The 10,888-nt window shown below is 42.7% G+C and overlaps 1 protein-coding gene across 1 annotated transcript; it reads left to right on the forward strand.

The window, feature by feature from the left end:
• The first annotated feature begins 778 nt into the window (after positions 1 to 778).
• On the forward strand, positions 779 to 10,384 carry brox (BRO1 domain and CAAX motif containing). The gene is made up of 13 exons (XM_030110521.1): positions 779 to 872; positions 1,327 to 1,446; positions 3,403 to 3,509; positions 5,026 to 5,122; positions 5,358 to 5,453; positions 5,545 to 5,617; positions 5,696 to 5,801; positions 5,968 to 6,057; positions 6,149 to 6,234; positions 6,320 to 6,401; positions 6,864 to 7,014; positions 8,191 to 8,350; positions 8,433 to 10,384. The coding sequence occupies exons 2-13, from the start codon at positions 1,346 to 1,348 to the stop codon at positions 8,514 to 8,516; spliced, it is 1,233 nt and encodes a 410-aa protein (XP_029966381.1). The 5' UTR covers positions 779 to 872; positions 1,327 to 1,345; the 3' UTR covers positions 8,517 to 10,384.
• Positions 10,385 to 10,888: the final 504 nt, after the last annotated feature.

Consider the following 10,888-nt stretch of genomic DNA (forward strand, 5'->3'; position numbering starts at 1 on the left):
TTTTATCAGTTATGTTGGTACTCATACAGATATGTTGAAATTTTGATCCTGATTATTGGATCAAATCTCTTTTTAAAAATATGAAGAACACAAAAATGACAGTACTTGAAATAAATTTTCAATCAGTATGAGTGTTTCACTGTTTGAATCAATTGTGGGAAAGGTATACTTTTAGCTTATATTTTATTTCATGAGATGCACCTACAAAAGCCAAATTCTAATAGTTTTGAAAACCACTTTCAATTTTTCAATCAATATAACTTTCCTTGGGGATTGTACGTGACATGAGTGATGCAGCAGTCAACGCTGCATGTGTTAGCAGCTAGAGAAGTAGTATGAGTTTGGAGTGGTAGTGGTTTGGTCATTCATAAGGAAAGTGAATCCAGACTGGGCCTTTCCAGATAAGAATTTGCATGGATCCCTGGCTTCCTCCTCCGGTCCATAAACATATATGTGGTAAAGTCATTATCCTGGATTGTCCGTGGCTGTCAGCGTACTTAGTCCCTGTCTTTCAGTGTATTTGACCCTTAGATGATCTCCAGGTCCCCCAAAAATAAACAGATACAGTAGAACAAATACAAATAGAAAATGAAATAAGAAATTGATGTACATTAAAGGTAACAAGAATTAATTTTTCTGTTTTTAGTGGCAGAGACTATTGTCAAAGGACTACATAGAAGGTGTATCCTGTTCAGGAGAGTTGTGCTACATCTTAAAGGTCTAACAAAAGAGACGTATGTCACGTGATCGAAGCGCGTGCTCTCATTGGACGGCCGCTCCTCCGCGTTTATTTCCGGAAGTAAGTTGTTGACAGCCTCAGGGTTTTCCCACAAGGATTATTTTATCTCACATTCACAGCTCCGCCGCGACAGGTAACTCATTTATTCCAAGTTGTTTAAAATAAGAGCGAGCCAGCTCGTTAGCTGTCCTAAAAGCTGATTCTCACACGGATTGAGCGATGAGTGTTTGCGGTGGAAGATGTAGCCAGTGTTAGCCTTTAGCCGTCGCTACATCTTACGTAATGTGCGACAAACGGCTGATAAATAACAATATAAACACATTTTACAGAGTTTGTGGGGGACATCAAAGGATTTATATCAACGTGAGAACAGCTATAGTGTGCTGACAGAGTGTTAACGCGGCGTTTTTTTCCCGTGTCGGTGAATGTACGTTAGTAAACATCTGTAAGCTAATGCTGCCTTCTGAATAAATGTCAGTAAAATGTCTGTACAGGTGGCTCACAACAGCACGCTAGCTGTTATTTATTCTCCAAATGAAGCTTATTCCTTGACGAGGTGTCTCTATGTGTGTTTAAACCCTCTCTAGGTGTGTCCCCACACACAGGATGGCACACTGGTTTCACAGAAACCCCCTGAAGGCAACAGCGCCGGTGTCCTTCAACTACTACGGAGTGGCAGGGAGCCCCGCAGCCAACAAGATCTGCAAGTAGGTCCTAGCTTCATCTTCTGTCACAGTGGACTGTGGCCAGGACGACCATTAACTCTATTAATATGCTTTTAATCAAACATCCAAGTTTTTTATTGACTACTAGGTCATCTTGATATGATGAAATTAGATAAGTCATGAACACATGAAATTCTGATTAAGTGTAAATAAACTTTTTTGATTCAAGCAGTGCAATGAAGAGACATCCATCCTGAGTTGATGACAAAGAGACAGCTTCTCTCCAGCTGAAGTTGTGGTGAAAACAGATTGTAATGTTGCGCGTTCGAGGTAATAGTGGAGGGAATATAAAGGGGGGTATAATGTTACACCGACCTACATAAAACCGCATCTCAGTGGGATAAGTGTTTCCTGCTGATGTTAGAAATGAGTGTGTCATGACAGCAACCTGACTCCCGTCCTAACCCTAACCCTAAAACATTTCAAAAGCCAAATGCTCTGTCTCAGAGTACTGGACAATTTGATTTTCTTTCACATATACAACTGTGATTCTGACTACCTGAATAGTAGACAAAGCTCTGGTTTCACCAGTCTGATAGTTACTGCCATTCCAACAGGGCCTTGTGCTCCATGTTGGCAACCATTGGTCTAATTCCATCCTCCTACTGGTTTGAAATAACATCGAACGTAACAGCTTCAGTTACAGTTAGTGGGAAATAAATAATAAAATACATCAAGTGTTAATCAAGCAATTGCAGCTGAAAGAATATACAGCCACTTTCCATTTCTTCGATCTGATCACTAGTTTCTTTCATAGTTGCCACTGGCTGATGCTCTACTTACACTTTGTTTTTCATTTATTTATTTACTTTTTGTTTTTCTTTGACCATGAGTTCATGAGAGGATCCCTGATTTATTGGACTCAAAATGAAGCAGTGATGCAGATCCCTGCTCTGGATATGGATATATTGTTTTGATGTGTAAGATGTGTTAAAAAGAAAGTATTGTAGTAGAAAAAGACAATAATGTTAGAAAAAAAGCCTTCGGGTTTATGTCATAAAGGTACAGTGTGTGTTTTATTTAAGGATCGACCAATTATCGCCCTGGCCGATAATATCGGCCGATATGGGGCATTTTTCTAATAATCGGCATCAGCCTTTTTTTCCCCCACCAATAGCCGATAGAATAAATTTATTTAAAAACGTGCTTTTTGGATCATATATACAGCCGTCTCTCTCTCTCTCTCTCTCTCTCTCTCTCTCTCTCTCTCTCTCTCTCTCTCTCTCTCTCTCTCTCTCTCTCTCTCTGCCTGAAGTTACTACTCTGGGCTGTGTAAAAATGTCCCACCCACCGTTAAATTTTGACGCGAAGAATGTTAATTTTTTTACTGCAAATGAATATCGGTTTGACATATCGGTTATCGGTTTCCATAAGTACCAATAATAAGCATTGGCCCTAAAAAAGCCATATCAGTGGATCCTTAGTTTTATTTGTGGCTGAAATTGTTAATTATGTTAAATGTTGGAACACAAATCTGTTGTTTGCGTTCTGTCCCTGGTTGTCCTTGCAAAAAAATCCACTTCACACTGGGGCTCTGGAGTTTTAATCTGTCTGCACTACAACATGGTAATAATGTTTAGTTTATTTGGACGCTGGTAACTGGATCATTAAATCGCATCATTGGTGAAGCTTTGTTCATTCCTGATAGCAGCAGATAGTATGAAAGTTGTGAGAGTGAATGGTTGGTGGTGGTCGGAGGGGCCGATGGCGCAGATTGGCAGCCTCGCTTCCGTCAGTCTGCCCCAGGGCAGCTGTGGCTACAGTAGTAGCTTACCACCACCGAGTATGGTGTGAAAGGGTTGATGTGATATTGCAGTGTGAAGTGCTTTGGGCTCTGTCAAGCAGGGTAAAAAGCGCTATACAAGTATAGTCCATTTACCATAGCAAACTGTGAAGAACTCTTAAAGAATAAACTTGATGTTTCTTGCTTCTGCTCAGTGACCTGAGGATGACCCGGGCCAGACTGCTGGAGATGTTCACCGATGTCACCTGCACCCCCGAGATCATGAAAAATGCCACAGATGCGTACTTCTCCCTCCTCCAAGGTAAAGCAGATGTGTGAATTAGGTTTTTTTACCTTTGCTTCAAACAAAGGCTTGTTTATTTTTTGGTCCCAGACATGTATTAACAGGTTCTCAAACCACCCTCGGTGTTTGAGTCTCATGTTACAGCACCTTGGTCCTGATCAAAATGAAAACACTTTGAAAAGATGTATTTATTTTTCAACTTATATTAATCAAACATTGATACAATGATTGGATATAGGAAAAACATCCCCATTGATGCTCTATTTCGTACTAAATGCACTGATCAGATTATTGCAGTGACAGTTTTACCAGATGGGAAGTCAGAGTTGCTGATACATCTTATAAATGAGGAATGAATCTCTTTGTTTCAGCTTTATTACAGCAGACAGACAGAAGTTCAGGCGCCTGTCGTATCCTGTTTTCGGTTAAGCTGATAATGATGAGCTGAAACCACCACTGAGACACACTGGATCTTGTTTAGAGGTCAAACACTGAGACTCACGCTGACTTCCGGGTACGAACCACGTAATCGGAGCTGTAATTGCACAAGACGTGGTTCAATTGAAACCAACCTGAAAAGCACGAACACGCCCCGACATTTGTTGACCTTTTTTCTTTGAGATCCGGTCTCTTTCTTTGTGACGAGCTCATGATCGTCATTTTCTCCTTTCAGTCATTACCCAGACCTCACATTAGAGCATTGTCCCTTTGGTGGAGTCTTTATGGACGTTTGCTACACAACCTGGTTTCCTCTGACCAATATAGCAATTGTGATGGTGTTTTATCTTGAAAAAGTCTGCCGTCACAGCTACAAACTTCTCTCCAGTCATTTAGATCCTGCACCACAGGATTACTTTATCAATCAAATCCAGTGCTGGTGTTTTACTCAAATATGTACAGGAAAAAAAATGTGTTCAAAACCTACCTGCACTTCATACACATCACTAAGGGAGTGACAGATCCGTTGAAAACTCGGTTTCCAAGAGATCTACAGGAAACATCTGTCTTTTCTCTGCATGAATCATTTCCTGTTTGGGTTTTACAAGAAGTCAAGATGCAAAAGGAATGCATCCAGTCTACAAAATTACATCTATCACATTGAAAGACGTCATACAGATCGCTCACCTTTCTTTCATACACAAACTGTGGTTTTGAATGTGCATGAACGCACAGTGAGTGGAGTTTCTAATCTGTCAGAAATCTATCGTCATCGCAATATCGGCACACACAATAACCGTATCGCCTCATCTGTGATCCGTTCTGCTGCTGTGCACTGTGCATTCATTCACACTCTGCAAATCAGAAGTGAAAGAGTTTTAGATATGCAAGAAAATTCTGATGAATTCATTGATTTGGAATATTTGAATTGAATGAGATAAAGAATAATAATGCCTCTTATTTTTTCTGATTATTAATTGTGCATCTTTTTTGCTCTCCTAACATTTCCTTCCTTCCTATATATTTTTTTTCTGTTTGCTTTGCGTCTAACCAGCTGCTTGTTTTTGTGTTTGAACTCGGCGTCGCGCTTCTTTAGGCTTCATCGTGTCTCTGGATGGAACCACACAGGAGAACAAGATGAGGTTCATGCAGAACTTCAAGTGGACCGACACCTTACAGGGAAACTCACCAAGGTAAAGACAAACCCGTATGTTCCAGACATACTTGTGCATCATCTTCTTGGATCCAACAACAACTCTGAGCTCACCCCCTCATGAAGCGTCAGTACTGATCACCTTTCAGTGCAGTGGAGTCAATCTGCCGCCCGAGCTTGTTTTCGTAGGTGCTAATTTTCAATCTTGGAAGAGACGAGCAGCGTGCTTACACATGTTTGTATTTCCTGCGGCGCACGCCTCACCCTCCTTCCAGTGCCCAGCAGGATGCAGTCTTTGAACTGGTCTCCATGGCCTTCAACGTCGCCATCTGGTACACCAAGTTTGCCTCGAGACTAGCGGGGAAGGAAAAGTAAGTGGTTTTGTTCCCGTCTTCTGTAGCACGCTGTGCGAAAACGCAGCGTTGAACGATCCGTAGGTGGTCACGCTCGTCTGTCTGGTAGTATTTCAGAGGCCGAGGCTAAAGACGTCCACCGGAGCCTGAAGGTTGCAGCTGGAATATTCAAGATGCTCAAGGTGAAACGCAAATCTTCAACAAGATAAAACTGTATTCGTCTGCGGCCCGTTCAGTAACCGTCTCCGTTTCCCTATCAGGAGGTCCACATCCCTCGCCTCATCACCCCGGCGGAGAAGGGCCGCGACCTGGAGCCCAGAGTGCTCGATACTTATCTCATCCAGTGTCAAGCAGAAGCACAAGAAGGTAACAGACTCTATCACGGCTTTTTAAAACATAGTTTATCTGTCCCTCCTGTTGTGTTTTAGGACTCATGTTTATAGCTGTGTAAACTTGAAGTGATCAAAGTCCAGTCAGCATGACATTTGGTAAACAGGCAGTTTAATTTGGTTTTCTATATATTTGTTTGCAGTGACGATTGCCAGAGCGATTGAACTGAAGCACAACGCCACACTCATCGCCGCCCTGGCGTTCGAGACGGCGATCTTCTACCAAAAAGCCGGTCAGTGCTTCACATCAGGACCAGTTTGTCCGTCTGTATTTGGATTTGGTGAAATATCCCAGGCTGAGGAAGAGAGTCTTTCTCCCTGCAGACCACACGCTCAACACCCTGGAGCCGGAGTGCAGCAGCAAGTGGAGGAAGTACCTTCAGCTGAAGCAGCACTTTTACATGGCTTATGTCAGTCACGTCTCCGCTCATGCAAATGTCCTTTCCTCCAGGGAAAAAACAGGCGCTAAATGCTAATCAGACCCTCTGTGTGCAGGCGTTCTGCTACCACGGACAGACCCTGCTGGCCAGCGACAAGTGTGGAGAAGCTATAAGATCTCTCCAGGAGGCCGAGAAGTGTACGTACCACACGCCGTTTGTCGTCTTTCATGCAACATCTCTGACATGAAGGGGATTTCTCAAACCAAGAGATTCATATCAGAGAAAGCGGAAGCTGTAACAGCGAACAGAAACCCATTCAAGGTCACAGTGCTCATTTAATAGGGTGAAATTTTTATGTATATTTCAGTATACATCTGTGCTGACTGGCTTTAATTCATATTTATAAGAGAATTCCTCTATTTAGTTAAAATCATTTAGTGTCTTTGACTGGAAGCAGATGAGTCACATGACAGCCAGAGCTGTTAAAGTCAGTGTAGATGTTGTTTGGTTGTATTTGTTCACACTGCGTGACACATGCTGACTGAAAACAAACAGAGCAGATATTTGCACGACTTCTTCCTGCGTGTTTTGTCCTTGTGTGACACTGCTCTGTTCTCTACTCTCTCTCTCTCTCTCTCTCCGTCTCCCTGGTCGTTCAGGTTACTCCCGTGCCGAGGCGCTGTGTAAAGAGTACCGTCAGACCAAAGGCCCGGGAACCACGGCCAAACCCTCCGAACAGCTGTTCTTCCTCAAGCTGGGCGGCCTCATTAAAAACACGCTGGAGAAGTGCCAGAGAGAAAACGGCTTCATGTGAGTTGAGTCAGAGCGGAAAGAAAAAAAAAAAAAAACCTGCATCCTCGCCGTGACGTCCAGAGAGCGAGAGGAACAGTGTAATACAAAGAAATACCTCCACAAGTGTCAGGATTTTCACGCTGATGGTGGGACAGGCGGCGAGCAGGTCGCCACTTCATCACAGGTCAAAGAGTCAGAAGTTCACCTCAAACCGGATTTTGAACTGCAGGAGGAAGCTGGATACACAAACTACATGCAAACTCCACTCAGACCAGCTGAAAGCCAGGACTCAAACCAGGAACATTCTCACTGTGGCCTGGTCTGAAACAAACAAACCAAGTTCACTGCTATTGTTCAAAAAGAGGTTGTTTCTGATCTGTCCGCCAGGGGTCGCACTTTCTCAGTCATCAGCGTTGTCATCAGATCCTTGTGAAGTGGCTTCAGATAGCAGCCTGTGTTTAGAGAGGGGCCAGGTTTTTTTTTTTTTTTTGAGGGTCTTTCGTGATGTACTTACATTTTTTTTCTGCTCAAGAGGAATAGTCAGAATTTCTGGTCTTTCTCTGGTTCTCACTATTGAGATTAAATACCGTCAAACTAAACTGCTGTATTCCCTTAAAATATACAGCCTTAAGTGGATCCTTCAGGTTGATCAAGACTGACAGAAAATCGTCCTTCTCCTGGTCTCTAAAAGCAGTTTTTGTCCTCGTGGCTTTGTAATAAACTGCAGATCAGGATGTAGTCATCAACTCCAGAGATGATTAAACCTTTGCTATTTATTGTTCCATCCTCAAACATAGGTGTAATTTGTCAGTTATATCATGTTATTCAGCATATTTGTCTTTAAAAAAAAACAGAAAAGTAGCATTCTGGAGGGAAAACCTTAAATTTCTCAAACCTTTCCTCTTTTCTTCCCTCCTTTGGAGCCTCAACAGATTTCCTCCCTGAAAGGCCGGGGACACTTTCTGCGGTCTGTGATTTGTCAAAACACACTCAGTTTCTCATAATAAAAACAATGGAAAGATTCCCAGGGCTGCTCTGGATTCCAGAAACTATGTTTTGGGTGGTTTATTTATTTATTTATTTTTTTCTTTCTGTACAAATTTAGGTTTGACAACTTGAGAGGAGATAAAAGCCTCGAGCTGCTTTATGAATTCTGTCACTGAAACAGCTGAAAATGTCCTTTTTTTCTGTCAGATACTTCCACAAGGTCCCTGCAGAGGCGCCTCAGCTGGAGCTGAAGGCGAGCTACGGCCTGGCTGAGCCGATCGCCTTCGAGCTGCCGGCCCTCAGCGAGCAGTGCACCCCCGAAGTCTACGCCACCTTCGACCTGACCAAGGGGGCCAAGAACGACAAGGTGCCGCCGAGTCCCGGCTCCGCCTCTGCCGCCGCTTCCAACGCTCCCCTGCTTTTCCAACAGCTGGTGTTTTCCCTTGCAGGCCAAGGCCAAGGAGGAGGAGGTGAGGCCGGTGAAGGAGCCCGACCTGAAGCCCCAGAAGGACACGGGCTGCGTCGTCTCCTAGAGCCTCTGCAGCCTTCAGCCTCACGCTCCTGTAGCACCGACTGCAACGATGGCGTCCGGTCTCCTTCTCATGTAAAACCTCCATAGGAATTCTTTTGGAAGATTAATCCACAGTGTTGTACATTCATGCTGAAACATTTATTGTATATTGGTAAGAAAACCATAAAGAGAGAGAGAGAGAGAGAGACAGTTTTATCGACACTCCATCGGGTTAGCTGAGGCCACAGTGAGAAGAGAGCGGCTTTATCAATGGTGCCTTTGGCTGAGGCCGGATCCTAGATGACTCAAACTGACCCAGACTGACCCCCCAGAGCGGCTCCAACAAACACGACGTGCACAAAGGCCTGACTTCTGTACTTAGCTCCATAGGCTGGGAGAGAGAAACTGAAGATAATTGCGGCTTCAAATCTGGCAATGTGTGAACTTAAAAGACAGCGTGGTGCTGAAGTGAAACGTCTGCCCCTGTGTAAAGAAAGAAACAGGCCCAACCCGCCAATCTGACAATAACAGACTCCGCCTATCGATATCAGGCGATATTAAAATTTTAAGTCAACTTAAGCTGCCTTTCACATTTAACTCTGTTTTAAAAGCTGCTGGCAAACTGCAGACAGAGTCCCTGACATGAGATTGGAAAAGAGAGAGAGAGAGAGCTCACATATTTTTAGGTTATCTACCTTGTACTATTCCCAGTTGGTTTTACAGCGTGCACGTAACTCATTACGCGCTCACAGACGCATCCCAGCTTTTCTGGAGCGAGGGACATGAAGACAGAATATTCCACTCCAGTCAGAATGTTTGAGGCTGATTCATCACGATGTGTTCATAGCATCTCCTCAGCAATGTGTCCGATGTTTGTGAAAATGGCAGCGTGATCTACGGTGGCCAGCAGTGGTCAAAACAAGGGAGAAAAAAACACTAAAGCAAAATTAGCTAAACAATTTCCAGTCGTCATAAAATCTGGACGCATGAGAACAGAAATCCCAAATGTTTGTGTGTAATGTGTTTTGTCCTCTCCAGGCCGCCGTATCGATCACCAGTAAAGACTCTAAATGAATAAGACTGTTTATTGTATATTATGTTTTCTTCTGGTTACTTTTAGCTGTAGTCGTTTACAATCAGTTAATATTCTATTCTCTTGACATACACATGTATTATAGTCTTCTTCTCTTCTTTTTTTTGTATACGACTCTGTTGTTTTCTACGTTGATTTAAGGAAACCTAATTCCTGGATGAGGCTGAATCGTTCTTTAACATGAAGGTAGTAATTTTAGGGAAGTTTTCCCTTTTTAACAGAGGTTCTTAATTTATTTCCGTTGACATGTGGTGATATTTGAAAACACAACGCCGGTATAAAGTCAGACTTTCCGTTTCTCTCAGTGTTGGATGGTGAAGCATGTGTGAATGCATCGAATTAGATCAGACGAAATCATTGTTCTAGCAGTAAGTCGCAGTGGACATGCAGTGTAAACCCTTCTTTGAATACGCAGAGAGGATCTTCAGTGTTTACGGCTCTCGGTTAGCTTCACAGTTCTGTTTGCTGCACATCTGTATAAACTGTAACATACTGCCGGTATGAGCTCATTTAACCTCCATGTATAGCTGCTCATCCTGAACATCGACGCTCAACCGCAGACCACACTGGCTTCTTTTATGAAAGCACATTCAGTGTATTGCACTTTTTTTTTCTCCAATTCTCGAAGGTATCGTCGGCGTTCGACTTGGATCTGATTGCAGTTCAGTTGAAGTGTTCTGGGTGACAGTTGACCGTCAGGTCGTCTCATCGCGCACTCTCTCGTAGCTCCTTCTTCTCTCCACGTATCCGTCATGTCAAAATGTATTTCAAATGTTATTAAATCATTCAGAAAGACTCCTTCCTGTTTTGTGTTGTAATGCCTCTCAGTCGATCGCACCAACCAGCAGTCAGTTCAAAACTGCCTGTTTAGCATTTGGACTGACTTTTTTTTTTAAAAAAAGACACTTTTTGAAGTGATATAGGGACTTCACAGGTGACAAGGTATTGGAAAATATAAAACATTTTGCTATTTAAATTGCACCTTTTTTCTTTAACTTTTGTTTTTATAACAAATTGAACCAAAACTGGTAAACCCAGAGGATAGGGAAAAAAAGAATAAATCTAACGAACACTGGCTCTGCTCAAACATTAAGAAGCACATTTACTACAAGTTCTTGGACATTTTGGGCAGAAAGCATGAGAGGAAAACAAAGCATTTTTTTATTTTTTTTCCAACACCAATTTATAATCAAGTTTTGTAAAAAGAAATTCAAATGTCGACTTTTGAATAATATACGGTACTTCCTCCTCTCCACAGTAAAACAAATCATTTTTAAGAGTTGCTTTAGGTTAATACCAGT

The sequence above is a fragment of the Salarias fasciatus genome, chromosome 15 (genome assembly GCF_902148845.1).
Source record: "Salarias fasciatus chromosome 15, fSalaFa1.1, whole genome shotgun sequence".
NCBI lineage: Eukaryota > Metazoa > Chordata > Actinopteri > Blenniiformes > Blenniidae > Salarias > Salarias fasciatus.

What these genes read in the sequence shown, in the direction of transcription:
- brox (XM_030110521.1), top strand. Translation starts at nt 1,346, where the DNA reads ATGGCACACTGGTTTCACAGAAACCCCCTGAAGGCAACAGCGCCGGTG. An exon ending in TCAAGCAGAAGCACAAGAAG is followed by an intron (nt 5,802 to 5,967) that starts GTAACAGACTCT and finishes ATTTGTTTGCAG; the next exon opens with TGACGATTGCCAGAGCGATT. An exon ending in CAGAGAGAAAACGGCTTCAT is followed by an intron (nt 7,015 to 8,190) that starts GTGAGTTGAGTC and finishes TTTTTCTGTCAG; the next exon opens with ATACTTCCACAAGGTCCCTG.